At 37.6% G+C, this 23,886-nt stretch overlaps 1 protein-coding gene across 1 annotated transcript in view; it reads right to left on the bottom strand.

Annotated features, from left to right (window-relative positions):
• The window catches only part of Fgf9 (fibroblast growth factor 9), a 32,466-nt gene that overhangs the window by 5,008 nt on the left and 3,572 nt on the right, over positions 1-23,886 (bottom strand). Inside the window, exon 2 of the mRNA XM_076872382.2 lies at positions 17,707-17,810. Within this exon, the coding sequence (XP_076728497.1) occupies positions 17,707-17,810 (104 nt within the window). The remainder of the gene's footprint in view (positions 1-17,706; positions 17,811-23,886) is intronic.

The raw sequence follows: 23,886 nt of genomic DNA, 5'->3' as shown, positions 1-23,886 counted from the left end.
TCACACTTCAGTACTAAGTGATGAAATCCTTACCTGAGGTGAATATGTTTAAAGCTATCCTTCTATTCCAAAATAAATTTTTAATTAAAAATAAATAGATAAAACTGGGGATGTAACTCAGTGGTACAGCACTTGCCCAGCATACACAAGTTCTTGGGTTCAATCGCGAAAACCACAAAAAGATAATAATAATATTAATTAATAATAAGTAATGAATGCAAATTGGAATAGCAAAAATTGTATTAACCTATATTCTTATATATGTGGGGGGAGTGTCTGCCTTCAAATAAACTATACACTTCAGAATTATAGAATTCAGTTGTTTTAAAACTCACCATATGTTTTCAATGCAGACAGTTTATAGAGTATTCCACTATAAAGTGATCAATTCTTGTTTTATTGTATTTCCATGTTTTAAAATTTTTTTAGATTATTTAACTATAGCTGTTTATGGCATACCTATCTTTGAACTGTTGGATTATATCACTAGGCTTGGGTGGAGAATGTGGATTTAATTCAAAAGTCTACTAAAGCTCATGCTTTGGAACAAAATCTGGTGGATGTTAGCAACTATGGAAACCTCTTTTCATTTTAAATCATCAAATTCAGAGCAGTGGGAAAAACTGAAATTAAAACTTCAAAACTGTTACCATTCCTGTTAACACCAAAGTATGAGATAATAATGTGAAAATGATAGTATAGCCCAGAGAATGCTTAAGAATGTTATAAGATATAGACTTATATAGACACTAATTTAAAATACTAGAAAATTTGAAAATGAGTGATCCACAAGGGCATTACTACACCCAATTCAAATGCCCATTTAAAAAATGAAATCAGAGTTGTTTCAAATTTGGAGACTCGGTAAGAATTCTCATTGCAAACATATAGGCTTGTGATATGCTGCTATTTAAAAACATGATTTCCACATTAATAAATATAGGGCATAACTTTAACCATGCTATGCAAATGGTTGTGTTTATTCAACTCAACGTAAAATACTTGTTACCACAATATAAACTACTCTAACACATAAATTCATGATCAGCAACCATACAGACATTGACTTAATTTTAGAGTTCCCAAACATTTTCATAAGTTAATGACTTTGATGTAATCCTTCATTCTTGTATCTATTGTCTATTAGAGTCATGGTATTTAAACTTCCCTTAACCACAATTACTTGTCCAGATGTACTCTTCCTCATTAATAATCTAACAGTGAAGCCTAAATGGGAGTTGTCGAGAAGACCAAGGTGATTAAATATAATGACTAAAGGACCATTAATAAGAAGTCAGGTCTTTTAACTCTTCTCTCCAGGGATAAGTCCCTATTGAGAGAGAAAGCAACAAATATAGAAAGAAGAGGCAGGAGGACACTATTGATGATTTTTTTTTTTTTTTCAGAAGCTTTTCTCTTGGGCTGGGGATGTGGCTCAAGCAGTAGCGCGCTCGCCTGTCATGCGTGCAGCCCAGGTTCGATCCTCAGCACCACATACAAACAAAGATGTTGTGTCCGCCAAAAACTAAAAAATAAATATTAAAAAAATTCTCTCTCACTCTCACTCTCTCTCTTTAAAAAAAAAAAAAAAACAAAAAAACGGAAGGAGCTTCTCTCTAGATCCAACCTCCGTTTGCCCTCAACATGCCTCCCTTGAAGTCCTGTTTTTCAAAACCTCCTCAAATCCCCCCAGATGGGCCTGCCTTAATACCCCTGTTCCTGGCCATTACAATTGCTTCTGGAATAGTAGAAACATTGTAATCCATGGCACTTGAATTGATGTAAACAAAACGAAGCAAAAAAGCAGGCAATTTTTCCATTTTTTTCTCATCAAAATATATAGAATATTGGGGTGGAGGGGTGAGATTAACCAATGGGGAGTAAGATACAATTGGATGGGACCAAGAAGTCCTGGTGTGTTATTGCACAGCCAGGTAGTTATAGACAACAATATCATACTGTATATTTCAAAAATCTAGGACAGATTTTCATGTTTTCATCATAAAATGTGATAAATGAGGAGATGGATATGTTTTAACCTGATTTAAACATCACAGAGGGCAGGGAATACAGCTCAGTGTAGAGTCCTTGCCCAGCATCCACCAGGCGCTGGGTTTAATTCCCAGCAAAATAGCACCACATAATAGACAGTACAATACACAAACACATATAAAAATATCTCATGGACCCCATAAGTACCATTTCTAGGTTTTTATGTATCAGTTAAAAAATAAATTTAAGTCAGGAACGGCAGTACCCATCTGTAGTCTCAGCAACTCTGGAGGCTGAGGCACAAGTTCAAGACCAGCCCAGGCAACACACTAGGACCTCATCACAAAAACTAATTAACTAATTAATTAAAATAAAATGTAATTTTTAAAATATATAATTTTTAAAACACTAAATATATATCTGAAATTAAGAATTCCTTATCTTCTTTACAATCTTAAAATTCCTGTGTGCTAAAAAAAATTAAAAACAAAAAATGCCTTCTCCCGAGAAGTTGGCTACTTCAGTACTTAGGGACTCAAAGATCAGGGCCCTGTCTACTCTAGGCACACACACACAGGCACGCGCGCACGCACACACACACACACACACACACGAATGCAGCAGGCTTACCAGCCATGTGGCAATAAATAAGCTGCCAAAGACAGACCCTGCCAAATAGGACAAGTGAGACAATTTAGAGGCCTTCCTTAGAAACTGCCTATTAAAATGCATCTTTGTTTAGCAAATCATATTCACTCATAAACTTTCTATACATTTGCAGAGATGCATTTCCACAAGGAAAGAAAATCTTGCTCTAGGTATAACAGAATTCAAATTTGAAAAATTCAATATTCACTTTAAGGAATATTTGGCTTATGTTAATACATAGCCAATGTATATTTAATTTTTCCACAAACACACCTATAGAAAAACTGCATCAAATTTCTTTTAGGATATTAGAACACCAAGTTGGAAAAAATAAAATGTCATATTTCTTACTGAAGACTATTACCTGATAAGAGTAGTAATATTATTCAATGATCACTTAAAAATGTACATTGAAAAATATGCAAATGCTATAATAACTTCAAATTAAAATATTACTCAGTAAAAACTGACAGTAGAATGCCCATGAAGGGTCAGACTGACAATGGAAAAGTATAAAGCTAGAAGGCTGAGAGGTAAAATTAAAGATTCAAGAAAGATACCAGACAAAGACAACCACTCTATTTCCATGATAAGCACCACCTATTTTGGAAGGGGTGGAATCAAAAATGAAAAATTTTAGCAAAGACTTTCCATGATCAACAAAGCAGGTTAAATTCAGCACATGTTTGCAGAAATAAGAGAAATCAAAAGATTAACAAGTATAATGGCTGTATAAATCCAAAGATAAATTTTAAAGAATCAAGATACACAGAATTTCCTTGGTAAAGGCATGCCAAGCTTCCAGAAACACGCACACATGGGTGTGAGCTGGCTAATATTCATGAGCTTTAATTTCCTTCTCTGTAAAATGAGGGCATTGGAAGAAATTTCCAAGGTCTTTTATTGTTATTGCTGTTGTCATTCTTGTGCTAAAGATTGAACTTACAGCCTCCCCAAATTCAAGGTATGACCTCTATCACTGAGCTACTCTGCCACCCTGGAAGTTCCTTTTAGTCAAAGACTCTAGTTAGTCAGTCATGGAAACATCGAAATGTGGAAAGCAAAGTTATCCACAATAACTCTGGAAGGACATATTGAACAGGAAATGAAAAAAGAAACTGCTGCAGAGCTGGAAAACAGGGAAAGAAACCAAACAAAATGTGCTGCATCAGTTGCCCACTGCAGGCAGGAGAGCCAGCAGGTCAGAACTGCAGACTAAATCCAGGCTTCCAGCAGCAATCAAGAGAATGAGGTTGCTATTCCAAGGAGGAAAGGACAAGGAAGAAGGCAGTCACTTTGTCATAAGGGCCCTCCAGCTTTCTCCTTGAGAGAACATTTGGAGGATACACTCCTAATTTCTGTTACTGCTTTCTCACATTTGGAGGCTTGCCACATCCTCTTCCCAACATTGGCCTTATGAACACGGCGCATGAATGCCTCTCTGACCAATGAATCCTACCAACACTATACCAATATAATGAACTGTCCTAAAAGAATTGACTGCAACAGGGATGGGGTTGTAGCTCAGTGGTAGAGCACTTGCCTAGCATGTGTAGACAGTGGGTTCAGTCCTCAGCACCACATAATAATAAATAAATAAAATAAAAGGTATTGTACCATCTACAACTAAAAAACTTTTTTAAAAACAGAATTTACTGGAAGAAAATCCAAATCCTATATGAAAACAAAAAGTTAGTAGTGGGTAGAATACTCAAATCTGAGTGGAAAGTTGGACATGTGCACAAGGCAAAGAAATAATGTACAACACCAAAAAGAAATAATGCCAGGCTCCCTGGGGCATTATTTAATATTTCCAAAGTATTCTTGAATTTTTTAAACACCTCCAGCCAGTGCTTATGTCCCCCTGACACCTCCATCTCTACTCAACCCATAGAGAACTCCTAAATTAGATTGAAAGGGAGATGAAGCCTATCCCTACCACCCTCCCTTTCTCCTTGGGTTCTCAACTTTTAGCTCCCAATGTACTCATGTCAGCACAGATTTCTCCATAACCAAACCCTTCTTCCCAGCCCCACCATGTGATAAATGGTCCTTCCTCTCCTCAACACAGATGTGACTGTCTAATTCTCTTTGGGCCCCTCTCTCTGCTAGATTACACCATCCCACTTCCAGTGCTAATCAGAGATAACATGATCCATTATTCATTCTATTCTACCAATCCACCAAATGTATATGCTGACAGGGGCCTCTTTAGAAAGTACCTTAGCCCGGTATGATAGCACATGCTTATAAAGCCAGCAGCTCAGGAGACTGAGGCAGGAGTATCACAAATTCAAGGCCAGCCTCAGCAACTCATTGAGGCCCTGTCTCAAAATTTAAAATAAAATAAAAAGGACTGGGGATGTGACTCAGTGGTTAAGCCTCCCTGGATTCAATCCTTGGTACCAAAAAATAAATTCAAAAGTGCCTTAACCCAGAAAACTGATTCTGGAAGGGGGCATTCTAGGTATAGTGACAGCCTCATGCATTAATTAACATGTAAATATTAAATAATAATAATAATTATTATAACAAAGTAAATGATATTCATAATAAAAGAAACTTCTTTAGCCAAGTGGATAAATAATAATGAGCTAAATATGAAAATAAACTATGGAACATCAACCTTAATAATAATCTTGATAAATTAGGTTGACATTTTATAATTTGAGAGATGTCATATTTTTATCTGTAAGAAAATTTTGATTTATTTTCAGAGACTGCATCATGAGTCAACTTCAGAATTCAAACTTGCAAAAAAAGAAAAAAGAAAGAAAAGAAAAGAAACAAAACATCAGTCTATCTGTCACACAGTAAAAGCTATTAGAGGTCTCATCTGTGCAGCATCTCTGTCACTGCCACAGGTAGCCATGAAGAACGCTAAAGGAATGAGCACAGGCTGAGCAGCCTGTGAGCCAGCACTGTGCTGGTCACTTTACAGGCATCAGCTCCTTCAGTCCTCAGAGCAATACTATGAAGTCCCTGTCATCAGCCATTTTATAGTCTCAGCTCAGAAAGTTTGATTGCCCTAAGTTGCATGGCAAGTGGGCTTGGTAGAGCTGAGGTTCAAACCCATTACTTCCACAACTCCTCGCTTTATCTCCAAGCTCAAACTGTTCAGAATACAAAGATAGAGGAGATCCTTCCATCAAAACACAGAAAACTGAAAAAACCAACTTGAAAGAGAACAAAAAGGAATATGAGTTAATACGACCAGTAAAAAAGTATCTGAAATACAAGGCATTTGTGTAGTAAAATGAAAGAATAAAGAAAAAGGGTAGGAGAAAAGAGAAAGGGGTCAGGAAAACAGAAACCTACAGCTTCAAGCAGACAGCAGACTATGTGAGAACACACGACATGACTCTGCAGCCCATAGGCAAAAATAATTCAGTGCTACAACAAAGCAATCTCATTAAGCACTATCAGGAGAAGGATGTTTTTGGCATGACCTTGGCAAGTCTGTTCTTAGAATACTGCCTTGCGTTTTGGGCCACTTCATTAGAAAGGAAAAGCAAACTTAAATGGAGATTTCAATGAAGAACTTAAAAAAATTAAGAGTAAATCAACTTATGTCAGGATTTTAAGCATTTATGGAAAGTGGGAAAGAAGACACCTCTGAGCATGTCTCTCCCACTTAACACCGTAGCCTTTTAATCCTCAGAGGGAAGCCCTATGCTGCAGGAATGCAGGCTTTTTTTTATTTTCTCAGCTGGTTGTCATGATGTGGCTGATGCGCACCAGGCCAGCAGGCCGATAAATGATGTTTCTTCACAAGTTCAAGTCAGTCTCCGGCACAGAAGGAAGTAGGAGGGACAATGTGGCCAGGTCACTGCTGAAGATGCCCCAGGGCCCTGGCTCCCAATTGATTCTAGTGGGGCCAGCTTTTTTGTGAGGCTCAAAGGCCCCTCCCAGGCTAGGTCACAGAACAACATAGTGGCAACATCTCCTGAGTAGCTGATGATGCTGACAGGGGAAGACCCTCCAAATGTCAACAAAGAGGCCTCTGGCAGCAGCTGAGATAAACGGAAGTAAAGACACGATAAATTAGGGCACAACCAGCAGCCTCATATAACATTTTTTGTCATAACATTTTTTGTCAAACTATCGATACATCACCTTATTTCATGTGTGTTTCTATTTAAGAATAACTTACTTAACACGTATAATCAATTCATTAACATGAGATTTACAGCCAACATCACCTAACTAATGATTGAACAAAGCTTTTTCATGCATAAGATACATGAATATCTTGTATAATTTGCTCCACAAGATACACCTTAGCCTTTTCTTGCTTTTAGTTAACACTACACAGCATATCAGCTCTATGCTGGGGATGTTTTATATGGCAATATCACCAAGAAAAGGCACAAAATATGAAATACATGGTTCTAAATACATCCCCAAAAGGACCCTGTTTACCTGAGACAAGAAGGCAGAGCTTGGCCTTCTTTGACCTGAGCTGGGAATATGCATGTGAAAGACTCATTTTTTTTCCCACTTCCCTGCACATGTCCACAAACCACCAGAAAGTGAAACAAATATTAATTTGGAGGTTATAATCAGATTTTAGCAACTAGGTAAATTCACACATACAGAATCTACAAATATGAGGATCAACTGTATTTTCAGCACCTGGCATGTATTAGTGACGGATGATCGATAATGGTTGTTAACTTTGTGAAAGCAAACAAGAAAGAGTGAGTGTATGAGTGTGCAAGTAAGCATGCAAATGAACTGTGAAGACTGTAAGTGTGTGAACAGCTGAGAGAGTATATGAGCAAGTAAGCAAGTGAACAGAAATTTGTGTGTGTGAGTGAAAAAGTGGGTGAGTGTACAAGAACGGGTATGAGTGAATGTGCAATTGAGTGTTTCAGTGCGTAACAGACTGACTAGGAAAATGCTTCCAATCTTCACCCTCACTCTGACTCAGGCTGTCCAACAGCACAACTCAAGAACTAAGGAAGATGCTCAGTGACCAAAAACATTCTGAGACTGAGGCGCCAATTGAGGGGTAGCTTAGGGTTCTGTGTGGCTAACAATTTATTCTGAGAAAACGGGTGACCCTGGAGAACTGAGTGGTAAGAGGAAGTGGTTGACCAGGAGTTCCTTCCAAGAAGGCAAGTGGGGTCAAAGGAAGGTAGGAAGAGTTTAGGGGCCATAGGGTTGTTCTTCTATTGTCCTTAACATTATTGTCTCCTGGTTGGACTCACAGTCCCCGTACACACTGATTGGACTCCCAGCATGTGCACTTTAGGCTCAGAACTCAGGGAAGCAGGGTCAGCTCTGCCAATAAACCACAAAAATGAAACTCCCATTGCATAAACCCACTGCTCTTTTAAAATATATTCACCAAACTATTCAGAAATGAATTAATTTTATAGTGTTCATGATTTCATAGAAGCTATTTCTACAATTCACATTTTCAATCAAATGGATGAAGTTAGAGAAGAAAATGCTAAATGAAGCTAGCCAATCCCAAAAAATCAAATGCCAAATGTTTTCTCTGATATAAGGAGGCTGATTCATAGTGGGGTAGGGAGAGGGATTATAGAGGGATAGAGGAACTCTAGATAGGGCAGAAGGGGTGGAGGGAGCATGGGGTTAGAAATGATGGTGGAATGTGATGGACATCATTATCCAAAGTACATGTATGAAGACACAAATTGGTGTGAATATACTTTGTATACAACCAGACATATGAAAAATTGTGCTCTATATGTGTAATATAAATTATAATGCATTTCACTGTCATATATAACAAATTAGAATTTAAAAATTCATTAAAAATTTGTGGGGCTAACATTTTTTTATCCAAAAGGATCCTTATACCCAAATTGGTCAGGAACTAAAGGATATACGTTAACTCTTCAAGCTCAAAAATACCTACTTACAAATCAGGTACTAAAAATCCAGGGTCAGTCTTATCTTCTTTTTATTAAAAAGAAAGATAAAGAAAAGAAAGAAGTAATTGTCTCACTGACAATCCATTTGCTCATTCAATACTTTTTAAGTATCAAATGTATGCAAGACTGTTTTAAATACTGGCAGTACCTTGGGAAACTAAAGTAACTGAGCCCTGGCTTTCCAGAGCTTAGGCTTTAGGAAATGGACAGCTTTAATACTCGTCTGATTTGGGGCTTCCTGAAATCTTCCTCTCAAGTTTCTCTCATCAGGAATCTGTGGCAGGGATTGAGACAGAAGGATTCCTGAAAATGCAGCAGAACAGAGCAAGGAACATGAGAGACACCGAGAGTGGTCAGAGAGCGGAGCCAGGATCATATGTGAAAGCTGCACCTGTCACAAGAATTCTGCTGCAGATTCCTGAGCCTGAAGAAAGATCAGTCCTGAATACGCTCTCTGGAACCCCAAGCCATTCTTCAAAATCTCTCATGAACAACCTAAATCCTTCCCAGGCTAGGGATATAGCTCAATGGTAGAGTACTTGCCTAGCATTCTTGGGGCCCTGGGATCCATTCCCAACAATAAACCAAAAAAAACCACAACTAAAACACAAATACTAAATCCTTCTTAACTCTTGAGAAATTTATAGATCTGAGTTCTATGATTTGATCACACTAACTTGGCTTTTTTTAAGTGTGCCTCAATCAGTGAATGTTGTTACTCTATTCACAATGTAAACCTAAAATTAAATCAATAAAAACTTTACAAAAAAGATAATTTTCCACTAACTAAAAACCACAAGTCTAGATGTGAAGGAAAAATGAACCACTAAATAAAAACTAAGTCACTAGAAAGAAAAAAAAAATCCTCCAAAATCTGTGAAAGGAATACTGAAATCTTGCTCCACTATATGGTTAATTCTGGGGTGTGTGTGTGTGTGTGTGTGTGTGTGTGTATTTCACAAAAATGAATGGTCACTCTTAACATGTATATGTATCACAAAAAAAATTCTTTATTTACCTATGTTCAAATCCTGATTTGTCACTTGCTATCTATGTGTGACCTTAAGTCACCAAACTATTAAAATCTCACTTCCCTCATTTCTAAAATAAGAACATTATATGAACTAAATTATATAGAAGATACTCTACTGAGGTGCTGCTGCCCTCTTTATCATCTAAAAATTACTATCTAATCCTTTGAAAATTGACCATGCACTTATGAAATGTAAAGCAATGCTCTATTACCCAAAATGTCTACTGAAAACCACACATTTCCAGAGCATGCCTGATATCAGGTTGATTACTCAAAAAATGTTCCTCCTTATTTCCTTCATAGGAACTGCATTCCTTGGAGATTCTGTACAGGATATGTCGAAACACCTCCCATGAAAGCAATCTGCCACCACAATTACAAATTACCAAACTTAGTGGTGACTCGCCATTTTGGTAGGGTATCCTGATCCATGAATACACAAGGCTGTTCTGCTGTTCAAAAGTTGCTCAGGATTGCCCTTGCAGAGCAACTGACAGAGTAAAGCTCTTGGTCCAACATGCCCCAACCCTTCCTCCTGCCCAGAGCTTCACATCTACAACCATGTTTTTTAATACTGGCGTCTGCAGATCCCTAGAAGACAAATGACATGATCCAGGGAGCCTCAAGTTCTCAACAAGAATGTTTTCACTTTATCCTTTCACTGCAATGAAAAAGTAAAGGAACTGCTTCAAGAATATTCAGGATTCTACAGATGAATACCTCATGACCCACGTATTACCACTGAAGTGTGTATAGTCAGCCCTCTGCATTTATGAATTCCATATCTGTGAATTCAACCAACCAAGAAGCAAAAATATTCAGGAAAAAAAAACTGGATCTATACTAAAACATACAGATTTTGCTTTTTGTTATTATTTTCTCAACAATATAATATAATAATTATTTACATAGCATTTATATGGTGTTAGGTATTAAGTCATCTAGGGATGATTTAAAATCAAATACAGGTGCTGGGGTTGTGGCTCAGTGGCAGAGTACTTGCCTTGCACATGTGAGGCACTAGGTTCGATCCTTAGCACCACATAAAAATAAATAAACAAAAATATTGTGTCCATGTATAACTAAAAAAAATGAAAATAAATAAAATCAAATACAATGCCATTTTATATAAGGGACTCAAACATGAAAGGATTTGGGTATTCAAGGGGGATCCTGGAACCAATTCCCCCATGGATACAGAGGGGCTACTGTGCTGGGGTTTAAAATTACTTTCAGTACTAAAATAGTGATGCTTATACCATCAGCAGTAATGGGAAAAGAAAAAGACATACTTAGTCTACAGGTTTAGGACAAGTGAAGACCAGATGACATCATTTGACCTCACTATAATTCAAATAGGAAGAAGTTGGGAGGAGCACAGAATCATCTCTAGATGATGTAAAAAACAGGCATGCTAAGCTCAAACAAGGCTGAACCACAGCTGGCAGGACCATATTGACAGTGAGACAGCATCTTAGTTTCAAGTAACACATTCATCACATTAAACCAACTATGCCAATTTAAATTTTATCAGTCTTATAGTTTAGCTTGAATTTTAATATAAATACGATTTGAATTATAGTTGTCAAGGAGGTGTGAGTATAAGGAATTCAGATCTAGTCTCATTTTTGCATATATTCAAATAACAAAATAAGTTAAGTCAATATAGAATCCTAAGGATCTGAGATTCAATCAATCATCCATTGATGGACTCTATATCCACAGATCCAATAAATCAATCACAGATAAAATGAAAAATTACATCTATACTGAACATGTACAGACTTTTTTTCCTGTTATTATTCCCTAAGCAACACAACTATTTACACAGCTTTACATTGCATCAGGTATCATAAGTCATCTAGACATTGATTTGAAATCTAAGGAAGGATGTTTGTGGGTAGGTTTTCTGAAAAATACTACACTATTTTTTTAAGGGACACAGCATCCACAGATTTTGGTAATATTCATGGTGTATCCTGGAACCAATACCCTGCAGATACCCAAAAAAAAAAAACTGTACTTCATTTTTTTGTTACTGTTATTTTGTTTTTTCTTTTAAAGAAGTTAATATATTCTTCAATTCTGAAACAGATAGATCCACAGGGTTCCTCCCACCTACCCCACAATATGGAAAAAACAAGCAAAGAACTTCTGAAGCTGATATAGCTCTACCCCAAAAAAGACAACTGCCCCAACTAATATATGTATTAAAAGAAAGTTTGTGTGCATTAGAAACACAGGCAAACATTAGTTACTGATTAGACAGATTCATGTACAACAGACCTACTAGTAACACCTGTTTAGCAAGCACAAGTGTCAGAATGATGGTAGGAATGGTTGCAAGGCATAGCTCTGAGACTGAAAGAACTAAGCCTGAGTCCTGTGCAGCTATTTTGAGCCTTTGAGCAAGTTAGGTGACCTCTCTCATTTTCAGTTTGGTAGTGGAATGAGATAACTCTTAGGGAAATACCTGGACTTTATAAGCATACAACTACAGAGTACATAGTGCTTTCACTGCATGACGCTCAAATACAGCAGACTGTGTGTGTACGTGGTTCAGGACTGGTTGAGTAATTGGGTCAATGAACATTTACCATGTGCCAACTGCACATAAAGCGCATGCTGAGCCTCTGGGAAATAGAAAGATTACAAAGACAGACACTCTGTCTCCAAAATCTTCATCTAGTAGGAGAGACCAACAAGAATTAAAATTCCTGGGAGAATAAAATCAAGTGCTGTGAAGGGATACAAACAAGAGATGCTAGCACTTCCCAATCTGTGGGCTCTCTTCTGGAATCATTTTTGCAGATTTTACACTCCACGTTCCTACAGCATCACAATTTTAGTGATTGCTACCTTTTTTAAGAAAACATTAAATACCTTTCATTAAGTTCAAACTTCTTGGAGATTTTTTTCACACCATTCTTTTTTTTTTCCTTTCTGCATTTTTTTTATCGGTGCAATATAGTTGTACATAATGATGTGATTGTTATTATATATTTGTACATGCACACAATATAACATGGAATTTTTTAATGAGACCTTTATTATAGCTATTTATTTTTGATGTTTTAAAGTATCTGGATAATGTGATAACTTAGATTAAGCTACTAAAAGTAACTTTCTGAATCATATCTCCAGTCTCTTTGATACAAACAAAAGGGACACATATAAACCTGATTCTCTGATACTCTAATTCTCTGAGTGGGCACATGCACACATGCACATATGCATGTGCAATCTAACTACCTCTATAAATTTCAAGTAGGCAAGATATTCTGATCTTTACATTTGAAGTTATGGGCCCTATCCTGTCTTTTCTTCCTTTACTGAGTCTCCTATTCATCCCTCAAAGCCCACTTTAAATGTTACCCACACAAGTTTCCCAAGCAGTTCTTTAAACACTCCTCTGGGTTCCCTACAGTGGACTACAATGAACTTCACACTGCACTGAATTATTGATAAATACGTTTCTCCCAACAAATTTTGAGATATCTGTTTCATACTTATATCTTACTTACTGTGCTAGACACGAGGTAGATATGAATGTCTGTGAAATAAATGACAGACGAATGAATAAATGGATGGATAACTTGACATAAGAATACAATAATCAAACTTCACCCCAGAGTTAGAATTATTTAGGTTTTCCTAATCAAACCATGATACAGAGTTAGCAAGATAGTTGTTCCTATTTCTACATTCTAATAGGATATCAGAATCCTACCTATTTTTCTAAAAAATATCATTTGTTCACTCTGTCCTTTTAGATTGACTCTCAAAGTGAACTTGGAGTCCAAAAGAAAAGCTACACAGATGAATTAGTAAATTAATATTAAAAATGCAAAAATACATTTTAAATGAATTTCTGCTACACTGACACATTAATTTACTTTACAAAACTGATTCCTATTTCCCCAAATCTCTTCTTTACTTTCTTTTATAATGAAATCAGTCTTTTCAAAGTTTTTTTAGCATTTTAAAACAAAGTGTCACTTCAGTGTACTGAGCTTATGGAATGTCACATAGATAAGAATTTCTTAAGATCCAAATTTTAGTGTATAGTAATAGAATGATCATATCTTTCTTTTCTTTTCTTCTCTCAGTCTCATCAAATAAAAATGAGATATTTTTACCACTCTTTATTCCCACTACCACACCAGTTGTGATAACTGCAAACCCAGTAGAAAAACCTGAGATTCTAGCCCCAGCAGAACAAGGTCTCCTCCTCAATCTCCCCCTCACCTGCATAAGGTAGAGACCAAAGAAAAGTAACCTGCAGCCCAGGGAGCTTACCTCCCAGCTCTACACAAAAGAATATGGTAAAAAGAATCTAATTGTATAAACATTCAGGGTACACAGAAATCATCATGGGTGAGGCACATAAGACTCTCTAGTAAAGCCTAAAAAATCCAAACTTGAATTTGGATTTTTGAGCTCCATCCAGAATGGAAAGTCACATCCCAGATGTCTAACTCAAGCTCATCATCTCAGATGAGAAAAATAAGGGCCCACTGCCTGCTATAGTAGCAGACACAGAATGAGAATTCAACCATACTCTTGCCACTACACTATCTTCTCTCCAGCTCAGCCATGTCCCCCTCGGGCTACACACATCAGGGACAACATAGACACAGTCCAATTAAAAATAGGAGTGGAAGACAGTGATTCTTCATTCAACTGGAGTTCTTAATTCACATTGACCACATAAGAGATACACTGAGGTCCATGCCTATATATCTAATGAGGTATTGAAATAAACCACAGTTTTTAATTAATTTTACTCCCATGAGCATTTATTAAACACCTAGGATGGACAAGGTCCCTTGCTATTTATTAGATAATATTAAGAAGAAAAATGTGACCCACACCCTTTTGATCCATTAGTGGATACAAAAATTCATTTGGCAATACTATAAATTATACTGTTTCCAATATAATCATGGAAATATAAACAAAGTATTACTGGGACCTGGAGGAAAACACAAGAAATGCTAACCAGAATAACTAGGGCTAGAGTTAGGGATGTGATGGAGGCTTTGCAAAAGAGGTGACATTTTCACTTAATCTTAAAAGGTCCTGCTTCATCAAGCAGAGAAGGGATTAGAAAGGCATTCCAGAGAGAGGGATTACCTTGACCATGTGTACTTGTCCTATTGCATGACATATTTGGAGAACATCAAATAGACTCAAATTATGTGGGGAAATGGTTTACAAGAGATGATTCTAACAATGCAGATCTGGAGGAAAAATGATTTATGAAAAGTATTGAATGCTATGCTAAACAATGTGAGCCTTATCTTTCCAAGGCAAGTATTGGAAGGGCTCTCCATGGAGAAGAGACATTTATATCTGAGTATTGAAGGTAATTCTGCCATTAATGTGGAGAATGAATTAGAGATGACAGATATTAGATACAGAGAAGCAGCCAAAAGTATGTTATGTTTCCACAAAGAAATTATAATATGGAAAAGTGTCTCTCAGAGCACACTTTCCTCAAGAGCAATTTCCAAGTCTGATAATACTCTTTCACATGAAAAGGTATGTTATTTCAAAAACACACATAGAAGAAGAGCCATTTTGCCTTTTCTTGGATTCCCTCCTTTGTCCAGCTGGGATTGTCAACTAGAGATGTGGCCACATAGCAAGGCAGGTTAGAGTCTACCTCTAACTATACACTTTATGTGCGCAAAAGCTCTAAACAAGGCTCTCAGGATTCACAGAAAATCTAACAAGACAGTTTGTATCCCCAAACAACATGCAAGATGGTGTTCTCCAAATTTCTACCTCCTGGGTGCCAGTTCCTGCAATATTGTCACTGGTATTGGGTCCACATTCAATGAACTTCTCACCCTGCTCTAAGCACTGCCATTAATGAGAGCATACACAAGCAAGAGGGCAGCCATATGAGGGCAGCCATATGGTTTATGAAAAGTATTAAATGCTTTGCTAATGCAGAAAACCACTGAAATAATCCCAATAGGGAGATGAGGCTCCACCCAGTCAACATTCCTACAGGCAATTTGCCTGAATACAAAATTAGATGTGCTCTTCCTGTCGACCAATAAGCTACAGGAGTCTGAATCATGCCAGTGATTTCATCTGACAGGCTGGTCAACTCTCAATTGGTGAGAATAAATATTCCAACGGGGCATGCGGCAATCTTTGGAGCAAGAAACAAATAATACAGCCCCTACTTGGATTTTCTCACTTATCATATCCTTTAAAAATGTTTACTTTGATGAATGTTTTATAAAATAATATAACATATGAACTATAGTTTTATATATAGTTTTGAATAAATTAATATATATATGTTGAGATACATAGTCAAAATAGCATCATTTGATGGGGTAACATAAAAAAAAACAAGTTTGATGGGTTATGTGATCAGAAAAGTTTGAAGACCATTTTGATAAGCCCACAGCCCTTCCATCCACTTAAGGATAGAATTTCTGCTCTTAAAAAAATATTTTATTGAATTGAACTGGGATCAACTGAATTAAATCCACATTACATACCTAAAAGTGAAATAATTGAGGGCATGAAAAAAGGAAAACATCATTTTATATTTTTTAAGTTTAAAAGCTTCCTTCATCTTATATCTCATATATCTTTCTTTGTAAAGTGCAGACAAAAGCCATTTAGGAAATGAATGTTTGCCTAAACTAAAAACTATGTTTAAAAATCTAAATTCAATTCTTTATTAACATTTTCTTAAAAATTTTATTCTCTTATGAAAGCACTTACTAAACATATTTAAAAATCTAAACCAATCAACCCATAGTTTAAAATTTTACCAAGGCAGAAAGGTCCTAACACGTTCTATGTGATTAAAAATGTTGTGTTAGCCAAGGATGGTGGCATAGGGCTGCAACCCCAGAAACTTGGGTAACCGAGTCAGGAGGGTCACAAGTTCAAAGCCAGCCTTGTCAACTTAGTGAGACCCTGTCTCAAAATAAAAAATAAAAAGGGCTGAGGATGGAGCTCAGTGGAAGAGCACCCCTGGGTTCAATCCCCAGTACTAGAAAAAAAAATGTGTGTTATATTCAAATGCAGGCCATCATTTCTTGTCATCTATAATCTTTGAATAAAACTTTAATATTACATACTTATACTACATATGTGTGTGTGAAAATGTTGAAGTAGTATATATAGAAAAACATTTGCCTTTCATTTCCATCAACTGAGGACTCCAGAACTTCTCCCAGTCTGAGCTTCTTTCAATTTTTGACTTTTCATAGCCTCAAGTCTTATATTTCAGATAACTTGGATTAAATTCTCATTTGACCATCAATAATTCTAATAAAAACACTAAAAATCATTTCATTACAAATTTTAATGTTGAAACACTAAGTTAGAATATAGTAATAAGCTTTTATTTGTATTCACATTTAGCAAAAGTTAAGTATTTACTGTGCAGCATGCACACATTTTAGGTACTGTACTTGGAGGAGTGAAGAGATACAAGGATGTAAAGTCATTCCCCTCCCTGCAGAGCAGAGACAGGGACACTGTCTCGTTCACAGTTACACCCCAGCACCCAGTATAATGCCTGGTACCTGGCAGTGCACAATATATACTTCATCACTGCCTCCCCCAAGGGTCTTACAACCTAGGAGAGGTGGGAAGTGAAATTGGAGGGAAAAAAGAAACTGAATACTTGCAAATAATTACAATGTTGTTATATTCTTATTCACATATAAGAATATCTGACAACAATTTCCATCTCCTTTCTCTCCTGGCATAATGGAAGTTTTATGTTGCTCAGAGAAAAGGTTTAGACTCACTGCATGGTCTATTTCTAGTTTTAATTACAATGCTTGGCAAAGCTTGGGAGATCATTTCAATTCATTTCAAAAATAACTCCCATTCAATACAAGAAGATGGGATTTTTCACAGTTGTGAATTTTTTATTTACTTGATAATGAAGATGGTTTGGCATATAAATAAAGCACTTTCTTTGCAACTTTGGTCTAGTGAAAATGCAGAGCTGATGATCTATTAATAAAAATGAATGGCTTACAGGCTCAGTTTCATTTCTAGCTCTTTTTAGTCTAGGGAAAATGCAGTTTAAATAAAACATGGGACACAGAAACTGACAAAGTCTCTCCCAGTACTTACTGATCCATACAGCTCCCCCTTCTCGTTCATTCCGAGGTAGAGTCCACTGTCCACTCCACGAATGCTGACTAGGCCCACTGCTATACTGATAAATTCCAGAATGCCTATGAGACAAACAGCAGAAGACAGAGAACAGATTAGAGTACAGAGCAGATCCTCCAGAGTCTCAGCATCCCTGGGGTTTTACAAAGAAAGCTGAGTTCAGCTCCCAATTTGAATAACTATACATTAAAGAAGTAACATCTCTTTTAAAATCACTGCCTAAAAGAATTTGATTTTGCAATTAAGGTCCATTCTACTATATTGATACAAAAATAGTTACCAATATGAGCCAGGTATGGTGTCTCACACACAGTCCCAAACATTTGGGAGACTGAGGCAAGAGAACTGCTTAAGTCTAGGAGTCTGAGGCCATCCAGAGTAACACGGTGAGACTCCATTTCAAAATAAGCCACCCAAACATCAACAATAACAACAACAACCAAAAAACCACATAATATACATAAGAAAACATTTTAAAAAATCAAAAAAGATAATATCTACATAGACATGATAAGGAATTATAGAATTGAAACACAGCCAATGAATATACTCTAATGACACTAAAAGTATAGATGAAGAAAGAAATGACCTACTTCCACTTTATAAGTGTGAGATTAAATATTTGTGTATGTGCATCTTGATCTTGGACTTCTCAGCCTCTAAAACTGTGAAAAGTAAACATCTGTTATTTAACCCAAAAGAGAAAAAGTTATTTATGTATAGGTACAGATCATAAAACATCCATTCAGAGAATGGTCTCATGTCACTCAAAATAACAGTATGAGGTGTTATCTAAAGTCTGGGTTGAAATTACTCAGCTCTTGATTGTATAACTTTATTGAGCTCCATCTGAAAAACTAAAATAGCACACACACATCTCAAATATCTCTGCTTAAACAAAGTATTGATTTTTTGCTGTGTTTATCTAAACCTCAAAGTGACAGTTAAGCAATTAAGATAGCACAATATTCTGGAGGGGAAAATGTTGGTTTCAAAAATACTCTTGACTTAAAATAGGCATGGGATATTATATCCCCAAACCAAATCAAAATAATGATCTTCTTTTATTTCCTTCCTTCCCTTTGCTTACCTCACTAAGAATAACAACACCTAAGTTGGACATAAATCCAGAATTTTATTGCCACACAACAGCAGCTTCAATTTCCCTAACTGTATTGTTGTTTTAAGATGATAATCCCACAATATATTCAGGGCACTGCTCACATTCCTTGTATTCAGCCATTCCCCAATTTTGTTATAAATTAAAATGCTATACTTTGTGTAGTCTTTGGATCGATGCATTCCAAATACTGAGTTCTCATTTTTAAAATATCTCTAAATATTGAAAAATTTACTTATGTTCAAGAGTTTAGAAAGAACTCAGAGCAACACTGTGCTATAGTCAGTCTCATGTGACTAATAAAAAAGCACTTACATGAATTTTTGAACAATTAATTTTGCAACTCTCACAAAACAGACTGCGCTAAAATCAAATGAAGACAAGAACTACATAAATCTAATAAAGGAAAGGATTAACTCAGGAGGAAACTCTATTCCAAGGTGATGCAAAAAAAGAAGAGCTATTTCTTCTAAAAAGGTATTTCTGATACTTTTATAAATATGTTACAGATTATCTCATGCCTAATTTACAGAATATCTATCTTTACATGCAAACTTATTTATTCTAATACAATGTGAAATAGTATATAGAAAAAGTATAAAGAGAAATTATAAATTATATTTTGAATCCAATAACCTGTATCTCTGTTATGGAAGACATATCTAAAACAGGTCAATTTATGACTAGCCTTTCCTATTTCACAAAGCAAACAAGAAGATAAATGAGGCAATATTTTCATGAGATTCATTTCACATGAGATGCACTCCCTTTTGACATTGTATTCCTATTAGGAGTCTCATACACATGACTCTCTCCTCTGCTACCTGGAAGTGCACCACAATCTAGGTCATACTTATCCTGAAATTAGCATAAGGGGTTAATTCATATCCAATTTTCATTATAACATGAAATACAGAAAATGTTTTTCCCCCATTTAGGTCCAAATGATTTAATTTACCAGACCAATGAGGAAAGGTTTCATCATAAAACTAAAAGATACCTGTGTCCTCTAAGAGGGTATGTGATGATTTTTCTGTTTTCCCTAAACTTGAGGCAGCTCTGAGAACTAATAATGAGTATTAGACAGCATTGTCCACAAAGTGCAACACAAAACATGATTTCACAAAACCACTTGACTGGCTGTTCTATAGATGGATAAAAGTAACAACCATAGTAATCATTATAATAGCTAGAATACTTAAGCATCTAATCTCTGACAAATGAGAAGCCTTTTCTCTTTCAGTTCTCAGGACAACCTCAGACATTATGATATGTGCCTATAGGGAACTGATATTTCAGAAGAGTAAATAACTTGCATCAAGTAATCATACTTTAAAGCCTATTTCTTTAATTAGTATATATATTTTTATTTGTTTTTACTTTTCTTTCAGGTATTTGTGATTTTTGTACCACTTTCATACTGCTAAGCTCCAAAATTATTATTATTGAATAATTTGGAAAGGAAACTATTAAGATATCTATGTTAGGTTTTTTTCTGGTATTGACAGATAGCTGAAATTCATCTGACTTCATTTATCTATTCAACAAACTGTTATTGAAGGACTATCATAAGCTAAGCACCATGCCATTTATTGAGTATATAGAGATTAATAACATCTGGCCAATGTACTATACCATCAAATTGCTCACCAGATACAAAAGCCCTTTCTTATCTGTGAGGGATATATTCCTTGGATGCCTGAAATCACACATAGTACCAAATCCTATACATATTACTTTTTCTCCTATACATACATACCTAGGATAAACTTTAATTTATAAATTAGGTACAGTAAGAGATCAACAATAACTAATAAAAAAGAAAACAATTATAAAATATACTACAATAAAAGTTATTTAAAACTTATAAACTATTTATTTCTGGAGTTTTCCATTTAATATTTTCACATCACACTTGCCACAGGTTATAGAAACTGTAGAAAGTTTAAATGCAGATAAGGGGGACAACTGTAATATAAAGAACAAAAAAGATAACCATGGTAATAATGTGATGACTGCAAAGACAAGGAGATGTTCAGGGCAGCATCCAAAGGTGAGTGGTTCGCTCAGAGGCAGCTTCCTGAAAAAATACTGAGATAAGTCTCTGAGGAGCTATCCAAGAGAAGGAATGATCTAGTGACCCCAAGTGGAAAAGATTGCATCATCTCAAACCACCATCCATATCTCTGCAGCTTCCGGAAAACAGAGACGCCAAAGAAGCAGCCCAAATTTTTATGAGGTCACCTCAGAGATCCAAGGGCAAATAGAAAACCTGGGTGTATGAGTCACAGCCTTTCTCCCACACCCAGAGAACACTAATGTTGTAAGGTCAGGAAGACCTGGCAACCTGGTAATGGAATCCCATCCCAACCACACTGGAATCCTTATCCCTCCTGGTACCATGTTGTCCATAATGAACTCTATAACCTCAACTGAGCCGATTACACCCTTGCTGGGCCAGAGTTGGTGCCAGGCAAATGCTTCCAACCATCCTCTAATACAACCCACTCCCCATGTTATCTGTTTATTCATGTAAACATGAGCAAGCACTCTAGGCAGCATAGACAGTGCTGGATCAATAATGGCTTAGGAGGTTTCTCCGTAGAGACACTTGAATGTTTAATGATCAAGGGGAAAGAAAGGAAAAGAAGCAAGAGAGGAAGGAAGAGAATAATGAGATTGTGCCTGAAATTTAAATTGTGGGCCTTACCTGTGTATCATGGCAGCTTGTGTCTTGTTCTAGCAGATAGAATCTCAACACACTCAGCCTTAGAATGGCCACAGTAAGGGGTAGTGATAAAGTCACATGGGATACCCAAGGTCAGTGACTAGAGTCATCTCTCTATTCTCTTTCCCTGTAGCCAACAATTCCAAATGATGATTCTCTTATTGGGCCTCATATGGTCTGATGAGGTTCAGGATTGTCTGTGGACCATAAGAAATCAAGTCCATGCCTAGACTACTTCAAGAAAATGTATACAGCATACCTTAGTCCTCGTCCCAGTCTCACGGCTATTAGTGATCAGCCTCAGAGCTGATGGCCCTTCCCCAGCTCTGTCCAAATGATCCATTAGCCCCATGCTGGCCCAGCCTCCTACAGACCACCTGAACTGGTCCTCACCTTCAAGGCAAGGGCAGCCATGAGAAGTGAGAGAGCAGACAGAAGCTGCCTTACCCTGGCTCACATTAAACAAGCCTTTAACCTAAAAGCCCTCAACGCTTAACAGATGTGCCCTCTGTTAAAATGCTCAAATGAGATAACAAAACATTTGTAGAAGGCAAATGTTATCTATAATCCCAGATACTAAGAAGGCTCAGCTAAAGGATCACTTGAGCCCTGGACACTTACAAACACACGTATATGTGTGTGCATAAACACACACATGAGAGAGAGAGATACACATACACAGACTGTTGACAGAAGCATGACATGAGGCAGTCAAAATGGTTGATTAAGTCTCTTCCCTGAAGATGTTCACCTAGAGAAGCCCACACCAGGGCATCCAGTAAGTCCAAATCTGTAGCAACTAGAGCAATCCAGAGTTAATTTAGGAAATGACCAACTGAATGAGAGGAGAACCCTACCAATTTTTCAAGAATCTGAAGCGAGCCTAAAAACAGCCTCTTAAAAAGGCAAAGACACTGAAAAGCAAGATACAAAGAATAAGACTTCTTAAAGTGCAGAACCCTGGAATTAAGTTTTTTAAACTTCCCTTTATTTAAAAGAAAAAAATCACACCATCATATTTCTCTGCTCTTGTGCAATCTCCACCTGACACCTGATTCCCTTTGAATGTGGGCAACCCCAGTTGGGGAGCTCATCTGGGGTCCTGATGAAGTCTAGCACCATGCCAAGAGGTGAACCTGGTCCAACATTCACTTTTATTATTCAACATTACCATTGCCCCAATTTTCTGCTCACCCTTTTCTCCTCTCCATCTAGCAAGGCTGGAGTGCTTTGAAAGTGAAAATACATGAATATATAAAAGAAAGACGCTTGTTCCTCCAGCCTATTACCTAGAGATACAATTCCCAGTTCTTCTCCTTGCTCAACCTTTCCTCTACACCGCTACCCTCAAAGGAAAAAACAAAGGGCTCCCTTAAGGTCCCACCTAAGTTGTCCCTGCTGCAGCTCCTGCTGGAACAACACTGACTCCCCCACCCCCACACCCCCTGCACTGCTGCTGCTGTGTCACAGCCAAGCTAGCCAGCCCCTGCAGTCACCTGCAGCTGCATGGGGGCGGCAAAAATCATTTTTCCAGCACGTTTCCTTATGCCCTTCCATTTCAGGTAGAAAATGCACCTTCTATTTTAATCAAGATGTAAACCCACCCCACCCCCCACCCAAAGCTACTCTGAAACTGAAGGTAAAGATGAAGTCCCCAGAGAGGAGCCAGAGGGAGTAGCTGGAGGCCTCTGCTGGGGGAAGGAAGAGGGTAAAAGGTGAGGCAGCAGCGGCTAGCAGGAACGCCAGGTGCGAAGAGCTGCCGCAGACCCTCAGCCCCCTCCCTTTGCCCGCTAGCTCCCTCCACCCTTCCGCATCGCGCCTCCGGGTCCTAGCGCCGACGCAGCCTCCTTCTGGGCGGGGCTGGAAGGCAGGAGTAGGAGGCTCCCGGCACACGCACCGCGCTGCAGAGGTTGCTAATATTGGGACCTGCCGCAGAGGCAGCAGCGGGAGACCGCGGCACTGCTGTCACCCCGGGGGCCCGTTTCTCACTGCAACCGGATGAAAGATTTAAATAACCCTCCTGCCTCACACTCCTTCCCCACCCCCACTGCGCACAGCCACCCACTCAGCTCCATCCAAACGAGGGTGAGTGGCACGGCGATGCGCTAGCGCCCTTCCCCCGCCACCGACACAGGGCCGACCTACTAGCTAGCGGCCCGGGCGCCACGGGTCCCCAACCTGGGCCGGGACTTCCGCTCTCCACCAATCAAACACCGCCCCCCCCCCCCACACACACACACACACTGTGCCGAAGATCCTAAGGAGTAGCGATGTCACTTCCTTGGCGACA

The sequence above is a fragment of the Callospermophilus lateralis genome, chromosome 12, assembly GCF_048772815.1.
Source record: "Callospermophilus lateralis isolate mCalLat2 chromosome 12, mCalLat2.hap1, whole genome shotgun sequence".
In the NCBI taxonomy this organism is placed as follows: domain Eukaryota; kingdom Metazoa; phylum Chordata; class Mammalia; order Rodentia; family Sciuridae; genus Callospermophilus; species Callospermophilus lateralis.
The sequence above is the reverse complement of the archived record's forward strand: the minus strand, read 5'-3'. Positions and strand labels throughout refer to the sequence as shown.